Source organism: Arabidopsis thaliana, chromosome 3 (assembly GCF_000001735.4).
Source record: "Arabidopsis thaliana chromosome 3, partial sequence".
NCBI classification, from domain to species: domain Eukaryota; kingdom Viridiplantae; phylum Streptophyta; class Magnoliopsida; order Brassicales; family Brassicaceae; genus Arabidopsis; species Arabidopsis thaliana.
In genome coordinates, this window is record NC_003074.8 from 1,912,424 (window position 1) to 1,929,848 (window position 17,425).

The 17,425-nt window shown below is 36.9% G+C and overlaps 6 protein-coding genes and 1 non-coding gene across 15 annotated transcripts; 3 read left to right on the forward strand and 4 right to left on the reverse strand.

Annotated features, from left to right (window-relative positions):
- Nucleotides 1-381: 381 nt before the first annotated feature.
- Nucleotides 382-2,019, reverse strand: AT3G06310 (Cox19-like CHCH family protein). 3 transcript variants are annotated; one of them, NM_001202895.1, is made up of 4 exons: nt 1,892-1,985; nt 1,558-1,808; nt 687-969; nt 382-461 (listed from the first exon to the last, which is right to left on the reverse strand). In NM_001202895.1, the coding sequence occupies exons 2-3, from the start codon at nt 1,749-1,751 to the stop codon at nt 837-839; spliced, it is 327 nt and encodes a 108-aa protein (NP_001189824.1). In that variant the 5' UTR covers nt 1,752-1,808; nt 1,892-1,985; the 3' UTR covers nt 382-461; nt 687-836. The 3 variants fall into 3 exon arrangements, with proteins under 3 accessions (NP_001189824.1, NP_566280.1, NP_001118589.1); NM_111506.5 differs by lacking the exon at nt 382-461 and having other exon boundaries at nt 545-969; nt 1,892-2,019; NM_001125117.2 differs by lacking the exon at nt 382-461 and having other exon boundaries at nt 946-1,808; nt 1,892-1,969.
- A 63-nt stretch (nt 2,020-2,082) lies between these two features.
- AT3G06320 (Ribosomal protein L33 family protein) lies at nt 2,083-2,952 on the forward strand. The gene is made up of 2 exons (NM_111507.2): nt 2,083-2,148; nt 2,515-2,952. Exon 2 carries the CDS (start codon nt 2,517-2,519, stop codon nt 2,691-2,693), a length of 177 nt encoding a protein of 58 aa, NP_187283.1. The 5' UTR covers nt 2,083-2,148; nt 2,515-2,516; the 3' UTR covers nt 2,694-2,952.
- Nucleotides 2,953-4,707: 1,755 nt separating this feature from the next.
- AT3G06330 (RING/U-box superfamily protein) lies at nt 4,708-7,561 on the forward strand. 4 transcript variants are annotated; one of them, NM_111508.3, is made up of 8 exons: nt 4,708-5,000; nt 5,597-5,989; nt 6,065-6,170; nt 6,256-6,568; nt 6,643-6,715; nt 6,791-6,881; nt 6,983-7,062; nt 7,152-7,536. In NM_111508.3, exons 1-8 carry the CDS (start codon nt 4,911-4,913, stop codon nt 7,284-7,286), a joined length of 1,281 nt encoding a protein of 426 aa, NP_566281.1. In that variant the 5' UTR covers nt 4,708-4,910; the 3' UTR covers nt 7,287-7,536. The 4 variants fall into 4 exon arrangements, with proteins under 4 accessions (NP_566281.1, NP_001078114.1, NP_001327571.1 ...); NM_001337648.1 differs by having other exon boundaries at nt 4,817-5,084; nt 7,152-7,502; NM_001337647.1 differs by lacking the exon at nt 4,708-5,000 and adding an exon at nt 5,184-5,485 and having other exon boundaries at nt 6,069-6,170; nt 7,152-7,502.
- Nucleotides 7,562-7,609: 48 nt separating this feature from the next.
- AT3G06335 lies at nt 7,610-7,681 on the reverse strand. Its single transcript has one exon. It is a non-coding gene; the product is annotated as a tRNA-Pro (tRNA).
- Nucleotides 7,682-7,713: 32 nt separating this feature from the next.
- Nucleotides 7,714-11,315, reverse strand: AT3G06340 (DNAJ heat shock N-terminal domain-containing protein). 4 transcript variants are annotated; one of them, NM_001202896.2, is made up of 2 exons: nt 11,245-11,315; nt 7,714-10,294 (listed from the first exon to the last, which is right to left on the reverse strand). In NM_001202896.2, exon 2 carries the CDS (start codon nt 10,203-10,205, stop codon nt 8,184-8,186), a length of 2,022 nt encoding a protein of 673 aa, NP_001189825.1. In that variant the 5' UTR covers nt 10,206-10,294; nt 11,245-11,315; the 3' UTR covers nt 7,714-8,183. The 4 variants fall into 4 exon arrangements, with proteins under 4 accessions (NP_001189825.1, NP_187285.1, NP_001326143.1 ...); NM_111509.3 differs by lacking the exon at nt 11,245-11,315 and adding an exon at nt 10,812-10,994 and having other exon boundaries at nt 7,738-10,294; NM_001337649.1 differs by lacking the exon at nt 11,245-11,315 and adding an exon at nt 10,599-10,994 and having other exon boundaries at nt 7,738-10,294.
- Nucleotides 11,316-11,846: 531 nt separating this feature from the next.
- On the reverse strand, nt 11,847-15,427 carry MEE32 (dehydroquinate dehydratase, putative / shikimate dehydrogenase). Its single transcript, NM_111510.4, has 11 exons — nt 15,057-15,427; nt 14,559-14,800; nt 14,308-14,413; nt 14,005-14,223; nt 13,562-13,908; nt 13,361-13,424; nt 13,141-13,249; nt 12,906-13,055; nt 12,581-12,729; nt 12,245-12,407; nt 11,847-12,153 (listed from the first exon to the last, which is right to left on the reverse strand). Exons 1-11 carry the CDS (start codon nt 15,276-15,278, stop codon nt 12,113-12,115), a joined length of 1,812 nt encoding a protein of 603 aa, NP_187286.1. The 5' UTR covers nt 15,279-15,427; the 3' UTR covers nt 11,847-12,112.
- A 1,017-nt stretch (nt 15,428-16,444) lies between these two features.
- On the forward strand, nt 16,445-17,261 carry AGP27 (arabinogalactan protein 27). Its single transcript, NM_111511.2, has one exon. The coding sequence runs from the start codon at nt 16,553-16,555 to the stop codon at nt 16,928-16,930; it is 378 nt and encodes a 125-aa protein (NP_566282.1). The 5' UTR covers nt 16,445-16,552; the 3' UTR covers nt 16,931-17,261.
- Nucleotides 17,262-17,425: the final 164 nt, after the last annotated feature.

The window sequence follows — 17,425 nt, forward strand, 5'->3', positions numbered from 1 at the left end:
CACTTCATTACTATCATGCATGACAACTCACCGGAACTAACCGGTACGTGATCATGATTTGTCCTGCATGATAGCATCTATCGGAGCCGGATCATGGACATCACTTCTCAGAACCTTCCAGCAATCGGACCAATTTGTCCGATCATCAGAAACCAACTAGACAATTAATGGATCATAGTATTCTATGAAGGGACGTCTGCATTGGAAACATGCATAACATATTCTTCCAACGAAAACGTTGTCCACTAAATTAAAGACCAAACGAATTGCATGAGACAGTCTGTACGTTTTAAAAGTAAGCCATATTCGTCAGCCCAAATCCTTGGAAATCTTGTGTTTCTTGTACAACTAGTACTTGATTTCATTATGTCAAGTAAAATAGTTTTAATTATGATTTGATTTAAATAGACTTGGCCTCAAAACCAAATTTGACGACAAAAAAAAAAAAAAAAAAAACAGAGCTCTATCCATATTGATCGCTCTTTCAAAAGTCTGTTTCTTTCGTCGGACATTTTAAAATCGCTAATGATTGATGATAGACTTATTTTAGTTTCAATTTGGAGTTAAAACCCAATGTCAATATATGTGTATAATTTATAGAAAACCTTGTTTACGACTAATTAAGCTCTGTACTTGAGAGTCAATTGCACAAGTAACCAAAATCGTTTCCCTCGGGAGAACTGGACAAAGGAAACACGACAATATTACATGGTTTAAAGGTCTTCCATTACCAGAAAAGGAAAAGAAGCAGGCAGCGATGGAAGAGTGATTAGAGTAACGCTCCAGAGTCAAAATGAACATTTGCTTATTAGGAGACAGATAAAAACTTGACTTTCTCATTTCAACGGACACACTTTCTCAAAAGCTTCTTGCTCTTTCCGACACAACTCAAACTCGTTGGTGTAGTAATACATGCATCCAACGTAAGCATCCATCTCCTTTGGGCATCTCTGGTGAAGATCCTTCAGCCTGCAATATCAATCATTTCACCAGTTTTAAGAACAATCTAAGTCACCAACTGCAAACTACTCAACTTCAGATTGTTATGGACAATGCATCATCCTCCGCAAAGTTAGTGAACTCTCAAGATATCCATCACTATATCACTAACTACACAAGAGTCAAACAACTGCTTCCTAGATACTAAACAAATGGCTAGTTGTATAGGGCTTTTGGGTTCAGTTTTCAATCTACGGAAATAAAGGCTCCTACAAACACAAGTGTGCCATGAATTACTTTCAAATAGGCCAAATATTTGATCATGATCCATAATATACAAAGATTACTCAAGTTCTAGAAATGTTCATAACTCGATGAACTTAGCTTAGTGTATGTTCATGGTCTTAAAAAAATACACTGTAATCCACATCAAAAAAAGTCTAAAGATTCTTCATTTCTTAAACTATATGATCAAACCCCTAATTCTACAATGTGACATTATCCTCAATCTTCATCAAGTTTTAACAGAAAGAGCCCAAAAATTGTTATATGACTAAGATCAGCTAAATTAAGAACTTGTAGAGAAATTGAAACGAGAATGAAGTAGAAGAAACGTACAGGCCAAGAACACAGCGAGTGACGTCACGTCCCTTCTCGAGGCATTTCTCTGGGTTAGGATCATTCTTCTTACATTTCAGGAACGCCATGTTTTCCGGCATACACCTGATTCCTATATGCTTCGCCGAAGCTGTTAAAACCGCCGACGTAGGGATCGGATTCCCCGTTCCGTCCACCGCCGCATTCGCCTCCATAGCTCAAGATTTTTTCCAAATCCCTAAAATCTTATATGATCCAATCCGATCGGGAATCTGAAAAATCAATTGAATCCATCAGAAATTTGAGAAAATAAGTTTCGAAATCTAAATGAAAATTTGCAAACATTATCTCTCACCTTTTCTGCAGATGACTCGAGTCTTCTTCTCCACTGAGAGAACTAAAAGCGATGATGAAGAACAACAACAAAAGCAAATTGGCTCTCGACAATTAAACGCTGCGTTTTGATGATGTCGCTTTGCTGGGCTGATATTGGGCTCAACTTAATAGCCCATTTGGTTTGATTCAAAACCCGATTTCTCATTGTAGGGTTTATCACCCGTCATCTTCGTCGGCGAAATCAATTTTCGGACTCCGTCGAATTCGAATTTTCAGGTACGCTAATCATTCTAGCTTCTTGGATTTTGACTCATTTCTTGCTAATTTTTCATTTCTTTGCTTGTATCGTGTTCGTCTTGTTGTAGTTTGTTCTCGAACTGAGATTTCTTTGCTGGATTCTAGGTTTTAGATCTGTTTTCCGCTTGATTTTCGAATCTCTAGGTTCATAGATTTCAAAGAAAAGTCATTGTCCCATATGATTTAGAAACAAATCCATTTCTAAAGTTTGTGCATTTTCGAATTATAGCTATAAAAAAATGGAAACTTTATACGTTTTGTGACCTCTGTTTCATCAGTTCGGAGGATTTTAGTTATCTGTAATGAAAAGAATGGTAATGTAATGTGATGTCATTCTTGATAAAGAAATGGGAGACAAGAGGAAGAAGACGTTCATGTTCATCCGTCTAGTTTCAGCAGCTGGAACTGGATTCTTCTATGTCAAGAGGAAGAGTACCAAGGGACTTCTTGAGAAGCTCGAGTTCCGTAAGTACGATCCTCGAGTTAATCGCCATGTCCTCTTTACAGAGCAGAAAATGAAGTGATAAGACAAAAGAAGCTTGCTTTTGCCTGTTATGGCTATCATAGATCAAATAAACGTTTCAATTTAGAGTTCTATCGAAACTCTTTGTAGGATTCTCTAAAACTTAAGTGCAGATTGATTGTATTGTGATCAATTTCGACACCCTTGTTGATTTCCAAATGAATGTACTGTGAGTGTTAAATCGAATTACTCATGCGTTCATCTAATCTAGGTACTTGAAAACTGATCACAAGTTAGATTGATCAGCAAGCGATATGTAGCGAGCACGATAGATACTATAAGTTTCTTACCCGACGAGCTAACCACTCTTATGGTTTGCCTAAAAGAAGAACCAAACAAAAGCCTAACAATTGGAGATCTTTGTCTTTTTCTACAAAACTTAACCATCTCTCAATTGTTTGGTCTTCCCAAGGAAAGCTAAAAATTGGCTTTAATTAGATAGCCTAGATCGACCCACCATATTTATGTAAAGCATGACTTTGAGTAGAGATGAGTAAGCCAAATCTTTGATATCAAATCGAATTTTTATTCCATTTAAGAAGATTCAATGAACACACACTTCTCTTGGGTTGGTAGTTATATGATGATGTTTTTGACATATGATACTTTGACCAGTGTCTACTTTCCCATTGTGTTTGGTAATTGATAGTGATAGGAGTGGGACACGATGCTCCATCCTACGAGGTTCGACCATACTAATCGTTGAACTAATTTACTTGTCAAACACATTAATTTCAGTGTAGAATGACTAAACACAAATGGAAAGTTATAAATTTCCATTATCTTTTGCTTTAACGATGGAGACAAACTTGTCTTGTTACAGCTTACATGTTGCAGAAGAAACATAGAATCCAACATGAGCTATAAGTTCTCCGGAGCACCGTGTGGATTCTATTACGATGACGATGATTGTCGAGTGTTCGAGACAAGCTCTTTTGGGAGATGTGCATCGCATTTCACTGCATTCAAACTTGTTTATTACTATATATAGGTACATACAAATATAAAATATATTGCGATAACAACAAACTGTTAGAATACGCGCTGCATAAACAAACGGCTACTAAATTTTCATATAAGAAAACATAGATAGATGTTATATGCGATGTTGATTTATAAATCATGTCCTATGAATTGGTTCGTGTAGAACTACAAATTTGATTAAGCAAAAGTTGTAATTTTGTTTAAGAGATTCTACAGGGTTTGCCAAATGTTGTATTAACAAATGTTTTAGTGCTCTTTAAATAAATGCGTTTAAAAAAGGTTTGTACAAAACATCATATATGTATGTTTGAATATTTGAGATAAATGTACACAACAACTATATAAACAAAACCCACTTAATTAACATATCATTAACTCTCTTTTTTTTCATAAAACATATCATTAACTTAATACCATATATAAATCTACACAACCCACCAAAGTGCATTATGGGTTTCTTTGGAATGGTATAATCATAGCACCCTGGTGGTCTATTACGTGGGAGATAAGACGAGTAGTTAGTTTATACAAGAAATTCTGGTCATGAATTAAAAACTCGATTATTTGTTTAGTAGATAGATAAAGCCGCTTATAAAGTTCATCAACCTAAATTTAAAGTTTTTTTTTTCAAAAGTAGCTTTTTCTTTCTTTCTCACTTTCAAGTATTTTGGAAAGGTGAGCTTCCTTTAAATTTCTTCTTTTTTTGTTGTTGGTAAAACTATACATAGAAAATCACATAATATAGTTAGAAAGAAAAAACAGTAGTTAATTTAAATGCGTAAGAAGTAAGGGATAATGATATGTTTCCTGGAAAGTGACGGCAATCGACAAGAACATGAGGGTCTGAAACTCGTAACGTTGAATTTTCATCGTCATCAAATCATCATCGAAAATCAACGACAAGAATATGATTCGTATTTTTCCTTTGTCGATTTTTTTTGTTAATTAGTAGATAATGGAAAATTAAAGAATCTTATTAATAAATGAAGACAGAAGTAAAGACCAGTAATAAAAGAGTAGAGTGACAACAACATACGTATATTTAATTATTGATATAAGTGGATAAAAAAAAGTAACAATGTCATTGTCAGTCGTGGATTCAGCTTAAATTTAATGAATATAAACCACAACTATTTCTTCATTACTAGATTTATAGATTTGATTCTTTCTCTCTCAGAATTTTTGTCGACCGAATTTCATATTCATATATAGTTTTATTAAATAATCTGGTTAGATGAAGATGCAAGATTCGGCAGCTCAAGAACCGGAAATTGCTATAATCGTGGGAGATTCTTCTTCTTCTTCTCTTCATTCTTCTTCTCAGGTACATACATACATCTTCCAAATTCTGACCTTTTTTTTTGTCTCCTAATTCGCTTTTTCCGGGGTTGTTGATAGATTATACAAGGTAAATCTGAAATCTTTACATCATTAGCATGTGTCTGATCTTTATATTATAGCATAATCTCTATAAAACGTATATGGGGTTTCTCTTGTTAATTTCTCAGTTTTTTTTGTTTCTCTCTTCTGTCTGATTGATATAAGGTTTGATTATCCATGAAATTACCTGTGAAAATTCTAGGGTTTATATTGATTGATATACGTTATCTTTTGGCTCTTTTCTCTTCCTTTATCCATATGGAATCTGGATTTTGATCAAACCTGAATCACTTAGTAGCCATAGGATCTGCTTTTCATTTTTCTTTTATTAAGAGAACAAACTAAGCCACTTGGAATTGTTTTAGACTTATAATTATGATTTCATCTCAAGGATTAATGGCAATGTAAAGTTGAAGGATTTGTTTTCATGTGAGAAATTGGTTTTAGCATTTTTCGTTTTGTTGTTAGTGTGTTATGGTGGATATGAGATTGGCCTGAACTTTGTTTGACATGTATTATACTTTATTGGGTGATCATCAGGTAACAGAAAAATCTACTGAAGATGTGCCGAGCTGCTCTCACTTGGATCTTTCAATACAAATACCTTCCAGATCACTTCCATTCGGTAACGGCCGTAACCCAAAGGGTTCATTGAAGTCCACTCCTTCATTCAAAAGTGGCACTACATCCTCACCAAGAGGAATCTTGCGGAATTTAAGCTTGAAAAAGAAAGTTATTTCTCAACCCGAAAGCGAGAGAAGCTCCTTACTATCTCCTGGTCTCATGGAAACCGCTAAAAAGCCTAATGCTACTGGTTCCACAACTTCTCCATATTGGAAAAGATGCTTATCGCTTCCTAGTAGACAAGCTGCAAAACTGTCTCCTGTGGTTTCTACACAACTTTCAGCTGGGGTGCCTGGTGACCCGCCTAATGTGAGTTATTTCTTTCTTACAATATAGTCCTTCCTTGCTCAATATATACAAGTAAAGATTTAATCTTTGTTGCAGAAAGATTATTCAAGGTCCTTGTCCATGCCCGGAAGAAACAAAGTTATTGTGCGATCCATATCTTTTGACAACCACAAAGCCCGTGTTTCCAGTGAAACAAGTGCAGGTACATGACATCATACATGTTTCTAATACATGTTAGTATCTCTGTTTCCTGTCTTTCTTATGTTTATTGGTTCCTCCATCTTTAGATCAAGTCTCTTCCGTTCCTCCTGAAGAAACTGATGAAGAAATTCCCGAAGAAGAAGCCGTGTGCAGGATCTGTCTGGACGTGTGCGAAGAAGGAAATACTTTGAAAATGGAATGCAGCTGCAAAGGTGATCTCAGACTTGTTCATGAAGCTTGTGCAATGAAATGGTTTAGTACAAAGGGAACAAGAACCTGTGACGTCTGTAGACAAGTAGTACAGAACTTACCAGTTACATTGGTTCGTGTGCCCACACCTAATCAACAAAACAACAGACGTGGTAGCAGTCAACAGAATATGCCGTCACAAACCGTTAGGTAACTTTAAAGATTCTTCTTTCTTTCATCATTCATGGAAATAATACAACTGATCACTGAATGGTTTGGCGCAGTGCTTGGCAAGAGTTTGTGGTGCTAGTTCTAATCAGCACAGTCTGCTACTTCTTCTTCCTCGAGCAATTACTGGTAGCCACTGATACAAAATATGTATTTTGGTTGATACTTTGTTGCAAAAGGCATTGACAAATGTTTTTTTGGTAGATTCGTGACTTGAACAAACAAGCTATTTACATCGCAGCACCATTTTCACTTACGTTAGGCCTCTTAGCATCCATTTTTGCCATTGTTCTCGGTATACAGAACCACTCTCCCTCATAAACTCTAAGTGCCTCTCTTTCCTTTGTTTGCCAACAAAATTTGAAAACGTTTTTTTGCTATAATCTGACTCTGCAGCTATCAGAGAATACATATGGACATACGCAGCACTCGAGTTTGCGCTTGTGGGCATGTTGGTTCATATATTCTATGCTACAGTAAGCAATACTCTCTCACTTATTCGGGTTTCCTCATTCCATTACTGATAAAGGGAAACCAATACATTTTCCCAATCTCTCTATTTCAGGTTAGACTATCGGCGACCTATTCTATACTCTTTGCAGGGATTCTTGGTTTTGGGATAGCCGTGTGCCTAAACTCGTTGTACCTTCATTATTTCGCTTGGCGTGTACGCGTTGCACAAAATTCAAGTCCTGTATGAAATCTGTTTTCCTTTGTTTCTCGTTCTTCCTTTGTGTATGTATTATGAAAGAAGAAGTTGTTAGTGAAGAGATTCATCAGCTTCAGCAGTTTCCTGTAAAATGTAAATATGTACACTCTTCCTCGAAAATGTTGCTGAAGTTTTGTTTTGTACCCACCCCTACGTGTTTTTCCGGAGCACGATGATGATTTGTGAAAGAGAAGACATTTGTGTAGTAATGTATGTGATCTACTTTCTGTTTTGTTTTACAACGGCCACTTGGTGTCTCTGGTGACTGGTGAGATTGGAAAAAAAAAAAAAAAACAGGTGTAGTTACTTAAAATGGGGCATTCCGAGAATCGAACTCGGGACCTCTCGCACCCAAAGCGAGAATCATACCACTAGACCAAATGCCCTTATGAAGTTCATAACAAGAATATTAAAATTACGCATCCATTTTTATGAATGTAACCAAAAACACCAAAGAATCTGTTATTTGCGTTATCGACCTGAGCTTTAACAGAAATCGAAACTGATGCTATATTACAACTTACAAGTGAACAATGGATAGTACAAGTAGAATATGGCCAAAAAGGGTTTTCACCACTTGTTTCAACAGTTTCTTACTCTAGCAACAATGAAGTATTTAGACAAATACTGGTTAAGTTTCAAGTCTGAGAGAACCTAAAACAAAAACAGAAACGTAAGAGCTAGACATATAACAAAAAAAATTCCCACCAGAATCATGACTCGAGTATGTCACAAGACAACAGCGAGGTATCGGGCTTAAACGATGCCTCTGAGGAGCTTTGGTTTCTCTTGTCTGTAAACCTGTACGCCTGAACAAAATAAAACGAGCTCCAAGAATTTCGCGTTGAGCAATTCATGGTCACAAAAGAGCCTCTGACTGAGATAATATCAAGAGGCAGATCCTGAAGGTGGAGACTGGCGGTCTCGGTCTTGAGCAGCTTCTTCTCCTGATAGATTTTGAGAGACGGAGGCTGGCAAAGCAGCTGGGTCAAGCTCATACCAACCCTTGGTTATGCCTCTTCCTTCTGTTCCTGTTAATCTGAATGACGGAATGCTATGTGAGAATCTACAGAATTCATGAGGTGGAATCTCACAAGTGTTTGACTCATCCTTCGGCATCGGACAGAAAACACAGTTAAAGCCTTGCACTTTAGACAAGAACCCAACTGATACCGTGGCTCCCTCTGCATGGTCAGACAGGATCTCAACAAATTCATACTCGTACTTCATAGGAGAAACTGAGTCAGCGGAGCAGTTGATGTCCCAGTTCTTGAAAAGGGCCCATATTTCTCCTTTCTTTGGGAAAACAGTAAACTTGCGAGTCCTGATTTTTGTTGTGCTGTAGACAAAATGAGAGAAAATGGAACACAAATTCGTCTCCTCAATATTCCCAACTACAAACTTACCAACAGAGACGGGCAAATTTGGTGTTTCATTCTCTTGATCTTGGTCTACCTCGAACCAGACGTACCTAAGCATGAAATCCGGAGTTGTAACTTTTTTTATGAGAGCATAAAATCTAGGCATTCCCTCTTCTTCATCATACACAGCCCAGATCTGGCCAGCTTGAAAACAGCTTTTCTCCCTCAACTTATCGAAGTCATTGAAATCAGGATCATCATAGTTGATCAAATTTGGTTTTTCTGCACTCCCTGAACTTAAATCTTCCTCTGAATCACTCGCACCAGAAGGGGTTTCCACCTGATCAACTTCTATCTTCCCATTCATGTCTATGCTTTCAGTGGAGCTATGATTCTCATTTGTCTGCTTTTCTTCCTCTGTTTCTTTTTCCCTTTCAGTATCAATGTTTTTCCCGGACCCTTCCCCATTGTCGTTGACTAAGTCGACATCATCATCGCTCAAATTCTCATTATAGGAAACCTTCTGCTTGCTACGGACTGACCTCCGAGGCTGCTCTCCTCCATTGGACCCTGAATCTTGTGCTGCCGTAGTATCATTATTTACATCATCTTCTGACTCACTGCTACTTTCACTGTCAGAGCTTTCACTACATTCAGCCACATTCTTCCTCTTCCTCTTCCCATTGTGTTTTGCAGTAGAACCCGGCATAGGGAAACTCGCCTTGCTAGAGGAAACAGTGGGAGGATTTTCTGGACGCTTGTGTGGTTCACTGCAAGCCCTTTGGTCTGGGAATTTGCTCTGCTGTGGGAAGCAATAAGTAGTCTGAGATGGGCCTTTCGCCTGTGGTGCACTCTGCAAAGGTTCTTCAAAAGCAGTGAAACGTTTTTTACAAGTCTCACAAGTGACTTCCTTGTTGACATGTGCCCGATCATATTCATACCTCACCCGGCAGAAGACACAAGAGGTCCCAAAGGTTTTAAGGTGAGTGAAAGCAGCTGGTTGGGCTTGAGCTTTCTGGAAAGGATGCCTGATTTCGGGTCTCAACTCAGTGAAGATGTTTCTCGTATTGACGCTTGCCCGAAAATGAGGTTGTGTGTGATAATTCGGCATCTGTTGGGCTTTATATGGCGGTGCTGCAGGCTTTCTCCAAGTTTTGCGTTTATTGTCATGAAGCGTCCTTTTCTCTCTGTCCAAAAGAATCCTCTGGGCTTCACCAATCAATTTAAAAGCAGATTCAGCACCGGGGAGCTTATTTTTGTCAGGGTGGAGAAGAAGCGCAAGCCTCTTGTACTGTTTCTTGATGATAACATCATTAGCGATCTGCTCAACCTGAAGAATACCATACCAATCCATCTCAGTTCCAAACAACTTCTCCGTTGCAGCACAGTGAACATCACAAACCATTATCATACGAGATATGTTCTCCAGGCTGGAATCCATTTTTTGAGCCTTCATTGCAAGCTTACGAGCAGCAGTAAAATCGGTCTTTTTCATCAAACCCTCCGCAAGATCTTTGGCTCTAAGAGCCTCATCTCTGTTGATACTCATTATCAATCCAGTACAAGTATCATAGAACCCCCAACCCAGAGAAAGTAGTAAAAATGACCTTGTCCAATTCCACTTTTGCTCTGATCCTGCTACAGAAAGAAATAAAACTTGTGTCAGTGTGGTACAACTTTAACTTGAAGGATCATTGCTAAGGCAAAACGTGGATGCAATATCAATAAATATGATTCTACACTCGCAATATAGAAAGAAAAAAAACATGTTAAAAAGGTATAACCTTTGGAGATTAATTAGAACAAATGTTCCTTTTATGACATACCAGGACTGAGGAAACAAAATTGAAAATTTGGAAAACCAAAAACCCTAGAAATGTGTCTACGTTCTCTGCAAATACCCATTTTGGTCGGAAGTAATTAAAGCAAATGAGAAAGAAACCTAAAAGTAAGGAGCTCAACAAAACAAAACAGTTGAAGAACTCATCGGAGAATCGAGAATTCGAACAGCAGAGACAAAACCGGCGGCGAATTGTGGAGCGGATAAAACAGAGGAGGGTGGATTCTCCAAATTAAAACCTTTATACGATCAGAGGAATAATTATGAAATAGGAGGTAACTCAATTGGAGAGTGAGAGAAATTACAGAAACTCACCGGAGAGGAATGAATCCGACTAAAGTTCACGACGCCTGTAATGTGAAACTAAATGCCATCTAATTTCTTCTTTTGATGATTTTAGTAAATTTAATCAACTTTGGGGTTAATTAGAAAAGATGACGTATTTTAAAGTAATTGCATATCAAACCTTCAATTTTAGTTAGAATTAAGACTCCTCCGTATGACGCAGAGTATTCTAAACGAATCATCATCAAATCAAATTCAAGTTGGGAAAGAAAAAATCAAAATGGAAAGTGAAGTACAAAGAAACGAAGCCCATGTGATGTGAATGTGGATAGAGAGAGAGCAATAAACGCTATGGTTGAGAATCAGTTCTGAATCATTTTTTAATTCTTTGCTGGTTGAGATTTTGAATCAATCAATAATGGAAACATGAAACTGAAAGAAAAAAAAGAAGAAAAAAGCTTACTTTGGTGAGAGAAGACGAGGAGACGGTGGAGAGAAATGTGAGCTGCCCGCGAAAATAAGACAGAGAAAACTGAACCGAAAGTTCTTTTGTGAGATTTTATAATCCATTTTCAATTTGGCGGGTTAAACTGTAATTCCTATATTTGCTCTATTTGCTTTGGCGGGAATCAAATAATTCGTTCGTGCGAAATTAATAAATCTCGAAATCCGATGCGTTTTCTTTCGGTTTTCTAATAATATCAAATTACGAAATTTACGAAATTTTCAATTTTGAGTTTCAAATCAAGCTTTCATTACAGAAGAACAGTATTTAGAACACCGAGTCATAGTTGGTGTAGTTCTTTTTTGGGTGTGTTGGCAAAATAGTCACTTTTTCAAACTTAATTAGGAAAGTAGTGACTTTACTATTCATAATTTGCAAAGTAGTCATTTTTCACGGTTTGATTCGTACACTTGGATTGTACATCACTTTTAGTGTGCAAATGTAAAGTGTACGCTGTGTATTTTTTATATACATCTGTACACTAAAAATAGTGTACAAACTAAGTGTACGAATCAAACAGTGAAAAATGACTATTTTACAAATTATGAATAGTAAAGTGACTACTTTTCCAATTAAGTTTTAAAAAGTGACTAGTATGCAACTTAACCCTTCTTTTTTATAGTAGACTCATCAAATCAAAGAAACTTAAAAAAGATTAATGTTAGGCTTAATAGTTTATACATATATATAAATACAAAGAGAGAACCAGTCATTCGGCTTATGGCCTCAAAAAAGGACATTCTCGGAACATACAAATGGCAATCTAAAGCTTTATTGAATCGACGACTTTTCATGGAAGTACACACACACACACTTAAGCTATGTCTCAGTACTTTGACATTATTTGCCAGTAGAGTTCCTTTGGAGCTGCACAACAAAGGGACCACCATTAAGTAGGCTTCTTTTGTTTAAATTTTAATACAACACATGGTTTTGTTCCAGTATTAGTGTCACTTACCGGGTAAACCGGTGAAGATCTCAAACTGCTCGTAAGCCTGCCTGACAAACATCTCTGACCCTGAGACAGTTATGGCTCCACTTTCTTCTGCTTCCCTCAACAGTCTGGTGATTCTCGGAGTGTATACCGCATCAAAGACCAGTGCATAGTGCTTCAATGCATCCTGGGGGAAACAAAGACAAGCTAGCTTACTAATTTGTCTTATAGATTTAAGATTTCAACAAAGTTTGCATGCGATAAGCTGGCTTTTGGTATTTCAATAACAGAAAAAGGATAGAACAGTTCCTTCGTTACCTATAGAAAACAAAAGGATGAGCTGTTACAAGGAGAGCTTACCTTAGAAATTGGAGTCTCCTCAACATTTGGTTGCATACCCATAGATGTTGTGTTTGCCAAAACCATGCCATCTTCTGGGTGATAGTTATCTAAATCTGTCAGAGATAACGCTTTGCCTCCTATTGCTTCTGCGAGTTCTAGTGCTCGTTCTTTAGAAACACAACATCAGGAACAAAACAAATCATATCATCAGTTACTACATCTAACATTATAACCAATAAAAGACGAGGAGAAGAAGAGTATTGTCAAGGTCGAGCATGACCGGTAATAGAATAATCTAAGGTGTTCACAAAGCGAAATTTCCAATTAAGGACATGTATTTTACCGTAAGTTCGATTAGCAATTACAACTTTGGCCCCCTTTTCTTTTGCACCATAAGCAAGAGCCTTGCCTGCTCCACCAGCACCAATAACCACCACTGTTTTACTGGCCAATGGCGAAGAAGAAGAAGGTACACTGCTTGGATCACCTGAACCTGAAAAAACAAACAGAGGAGAAGGCTCCATGACTAAAACCGAAACTTCTCCAAATGGAGCAAAAAGCTGTGAACATAGACTTACTTCGTAGGCCATCCTCAATAGCAGAAATGGAACCAATACAATCTGTGTTGTAACCCAACAACTTTCCGTCACTTTTTCTCCTTAGTATAGTGTTCACAGCTCCTATAGACTGTATGATATTAAAAGTAAACATTCAGGTTGAAGCAGGATGGCTATTTATGCTATCTGATAGTGATTGGGGTTGCGAACAAAATTATCTGCTGTTTTTAGCAAATCAGACCTTTGCCAATGGATCAACTTCATCACAACATTGCAATGCAGCTTCTTTGTGCGGAATTGTACAGCTGCAGGTAAAAAAGATTTACATCATTCACCCCAAATTTTTCTATGCCTAGCAAACCTTAACAAATAAAAATAAAATCTGTATGATTCTGTTCACTACTCTAGAGAAAAAACAATTTTTGTCACCGTTATAGCATACCTGAATCCAGCGAAATCAGAGGATGAGTATGCTTGAAGAAAGCTTACAAGATTATCAACTAACAGGTGGACATATACTCCATTAAAATCAACTGATTTGAAAGCTTGATTGTGAACAATAGGTGATTTGCTGTGGCTGACAGGCTTGCCAATAATTCCATATACCTTTGTGTCAGGACCAATTCTTCTAAAGTTGTAAAGATCCAACAGATCCTTGATCGTTGGTTGACCTGGCGCAGAAACTTTACTAGAATCTAAGGTGCCAAAGGTCAAATAACCACCAAATTTCGAACAAAGAATCCGAGACATCAAACCTCTTTCACCCATAACAAGTCCAATTGTGGGAACCTGAAATTTGAGTGAAAAGTTCAGACGATGACAACATGAAATCACAATCAGAAATCAGCACACAATTGATTTAACTGCATGCTAGTACGCACTTACTTGAGCTTTTGAGGTTATATGGAACATGCGAGCAACATCTGCAATGTCCACAGCAGTAGTAGCAATCTTAACAATGTCGGCTCCAGTCTGTTGTATTCTTGCAACAAGGCCATCAAGGTCCTCAACAGAAGGGGTATTCTGATAGTTGTGCGATGAAACAATTACTTTGAACTTTCCAGGCTTCTTTCCGTCAATAGATTTGATGAACTCACTTGCCACCTTAACATACAAATATAAAGTAGGAGAAACTAATTAGCATCAAAAACATCTTCTAAAATATCCAAAATATATTACGATGGTCACCTGAAGTTCAACATCAATATAATCAGCTCCCAACTCCATGGCCAGACGAAGCACATCCCGTCTCTCATTTTCATCACCTTCATACTGACCACCTTCCCATTTTGGTCTAAAGAGCAGACATTATACAAAAAACAACATTACTCATACTGCAGCCCAATAAGTAGCTCGTAACTTATTGAAAGCTCGACACAATAAAGCACAAGAAGTTCGATATCAAACATTTAAAAAGTCTCAAGCTTGAACACACAAACCTGTAGGTGAATAAAGTGGGTAGAGGAGATTTCTTAATAATGGTTTTTAGATCCTCAAGAGGATTGAAGTCCTTTAGCCAATCTAATCGAATTTCAACCAAGTCTGCACCCAATTCATGGGCTTTACTCGTTTCAATCACCATCTTGTCTATTGAATCCGCCATCACTGGAGCACAGATCAAGCTCGGATTCTTCACGATATCATGACTTCCGATCTCCATTTCCGTGGAATTTGAAGCCACCTGAGATCACAAAACAGGATAAATTCCACAATCAATTAAAAATCCAACTACTTCTCAGAACTAAACAAAAATTCTGAAGATCGATTCTAAATAGCTAAACCAATGTTGTACACGAAACATCAAAGTCTTCATCCAAAACTAATACCAAATTTATTTGAAGCGATAAATCTGCAAATTCATCATTACCTATCCTTCTCCAATAAAAACGGAACAGAAAACAACAAAAGAAAACTGAACTAAAGGAAGAATCACTAACATAGACATTGCTAGGTTCCATGCTTCGCCGGCGCCTTTGATCGGAAAATACCACCGGAAACGGTACACTCCTTAGCCGCGGGGACGAAGAATCGGCAAAGAAGCGAGTGGAGAAATCGGCGGCTGGAAAACGGAGATTGGCGACGGAGGTAGGTGAAAGTCGGGGTTTGGAGAGTAGACGAGGAGGGTTGGTGAGACGAGCATTAGTTGAAGAAGCTGCCATTGAGAGGCGACAAACAACAACGACCCTTTGCGGCTTTTTTTCACAACTTTTATTGGATTTCTAAATTTTGGTATTTTTAACGTTTTTATACGCTAAAAAATGGTAGGTGAAGTTTCGATTAGGCGCAAAAAAAAATTATTTATATCTCCTTTTCATTTTCTGATATTGACAATTATATATGTTTGTTTAAATCATCAAGAGAAAATTCGTTATCTGTAATCTGAAGTTAAGAATTATAGCAGAACAAATGACATCAACAATATGTGATTTTGTTCACACAAAAAAGAAAGTCAAACAAATAGAGGTCAGCAAGTTCTTGAGTCTTTAACTACACTGGTGGCCATTGTTGGGCATGCAATGTAGAAAACTCAGCACGTTTTGCACTACAATAGTGGGCTGCGTTTTTTGGGCCCATAGGAAGCCTCTTTAGTGGGCTCGAATTGCATAGCAAACTAAAGAACAATAAATAATAAATAATAATAATAATTCCCACACACCACAAAGCTTTTCTTAACTCGCCAATAAACTTTAGTACAAAAGACAACAAAATATTTGTTTAGGAACAACCCAATATAAAATGTGCTTTTTATTTGAACATCCAACGAGGCAACAACAAACGTAATTAGACCATCTCCATTGAAGGTATTTCATAAGAGTTTTTCACAATTAAAAAAATAAAAATAATGAAAATGAAGGAGAGAAAATGTAGAAAGTTTCTCACTTGAAAAATTTTGAGATATTCTCTACAACCCATCATGACAATTCTCATCTCACTATTGATTCAATTTTTTAACAAAATTACTTTTTTAATCAAATAATTAAATTATAATATAATATTAATATTTTTTTTGTTTTAGAAACTTTGTAGGTTTCTCATGGATGGAGATGCCTTTACTCGTACTTAGCAATATGTATAATTTGCATTAACATAATATTTTTCAGCAAAAAGTAAAGCACATGTTTATTCGAAAATATGTGCAATATATAAGAGCTTCTACTAAAAAGTGAAAACTCGATCTACGCCCATCTTCAAGAATTCAGCAAATATATTTTCTTTTCCACCGAACACATCCTTTAAATTGATAAATAATAATCTTTTTGGAAAAAGGTGAGACAAATTCCATTTAAAATCAATTTATAATATTTTACTATTAGAGCTAAAAGTTTTCTTTTATAGAGACAGTATCATTATTACAACACAAAATGCGCTCTCATCAGTTAAGGAAAAAAACAACTCAGCTTTGATTTGTTCATCATTACAGTAACCAAAAAAGATGGCTTCATCTATATTGCTAACACTCATCACCTTCATCTTTCTCTCCTCACTTTCTCTCTCTTCGCCGACGACAAATACAATCCCATCTTCGCAAACAATCTCTCCCTCTGAAGAAAAGATCTCACCGGAGATCGCTCCTCTCCTCCCTTCACCCGCCGTCTCCTCCACTCAAACCATCCCTTCTTCTTCAACACTTCCTGAACCAGAAAACGACGACGTTTCCGCAGATCCTGATCCCGCCTTCGCTCCATCGGCTTCTCCTCCGGCTTCATCTCTTGCTTCTCTGTCTTCTCAAGCTCCCGGAGTTTTCATCTACTTTGTCTTCGCCGCCGTCTATTGTTTCTCGCTCCGGCTTCTTGCCGTTTCAGCTATATAGGTCATTCATATATTTTAGACCACGTACGTCATTATTTTCATGAGTTTATTTGTCCCCTAAAAATAACGAATAAAATTAGATTTAGTTTGATTTTCAATTTTTTTTTACTATTTGTATTTTTTATTGTTCTCCACTTAACATTTTGTTACAGTTTTAGATTGGTTTAGATGAAAAACGCAAGTAATATATTACGTCAGAACCACATAATTGATGCATAATTAACTTAAGAACTCTGGATAAAAATAAAAATAAAAACTAATTTACCGTTAAGTGATTCAATACACTTTGAGGACTTATACTTTTCTCTTCTTTTCATTTCATTTGTTCGTTTACTATACACTAACTTTTTTTTTTTTTTTTATCGCTAAGCTAAAGAACCTTTTGAAAAAGTTGAAATTACGTTTCAAATTAAAGTGACGTCATATGCATGCTTTACAGTATACTGCAGTTTATAGTAGTATCAAAATCAAACGTTCCAAAAATTTGTACTGTTTA

Bases quoted from the DNA above. Each gene is read 5' to 3' on its own strand.
- AT3G06340 (NM_001202896.2), bottom strand. From the start codon at position 10,205: ATGAGTATCAACAGAGATGAGGCTCTTAGAGCCAAAGATCTTGCGGAG.
- AT3G06330 (NM_111508.3), top strand. From the start codon at position 4,911: ATGAAGATGCAAGATTCGGCAGCTCAAGAACCGGAAATTGCTATAATC. The intron at 5,990-6,064 runs GTGAGTTATTTC...TCTTTGTTGCAG, and splicing joins TGCCTGGTGACCCGCCTAAT to AAAGATTATTCAAGGTCCTT. The intron at 7,063-7,151 runs GTAAGCAATACT...TCTCTATTTCAG, and splicing joins TTCATATATTCTATGCTACA to GTTAGACTATCGGCGACCTA.
- AT3G06320 (NM_111507.2), top strand. From the start codon at position 2,517: ATGGGAGACAAGAGGAAGAAGACGTTCATGTTCATCCGTCTAGTTTCA.
- AGP27 (NM_111511.2), top strand. From the start codon at position 16,553: ATGGCTTCATCTATATTGCTAACACTCATCACCTTCATCTTTCTCTCC.
- MEE32 (NM_111510.4), bottom strand. From the start codon at position 15,278: ATGGCAGCTTCTTCAACTAATGCTCGTCTCACCAACCCTCCTCGTCTA. The intron at 13,250-13,360 runs GTCTGATTTGCT...AATATCATACAG, and splicing joins AAGTTGATCCATTGGCAAAG to TCTATAGGAGCTGTGAACAC. The intron at 12,730-12,905 runs GTAAAATACATG...GTGTTTCTAAAG, and splicing joins AATTGCTAATCGAACTTACG to AACGAGCACTAGAACTCGCA.
- AT3G06310 (NM_001202895.1), bottom strand. From the start codon at position 1,751: ATGGAGGCGAATGCGGCGGTGGACGGAACGGGGAATCCGATCCCTACG. The intron at 970-1,557 runs GTACGTTTCTTC...TTGATATTGCAG, and splicing joins ACTCGCTGTGTTCTTGGCCT to GCTGAAGGATCTTCACCAGA.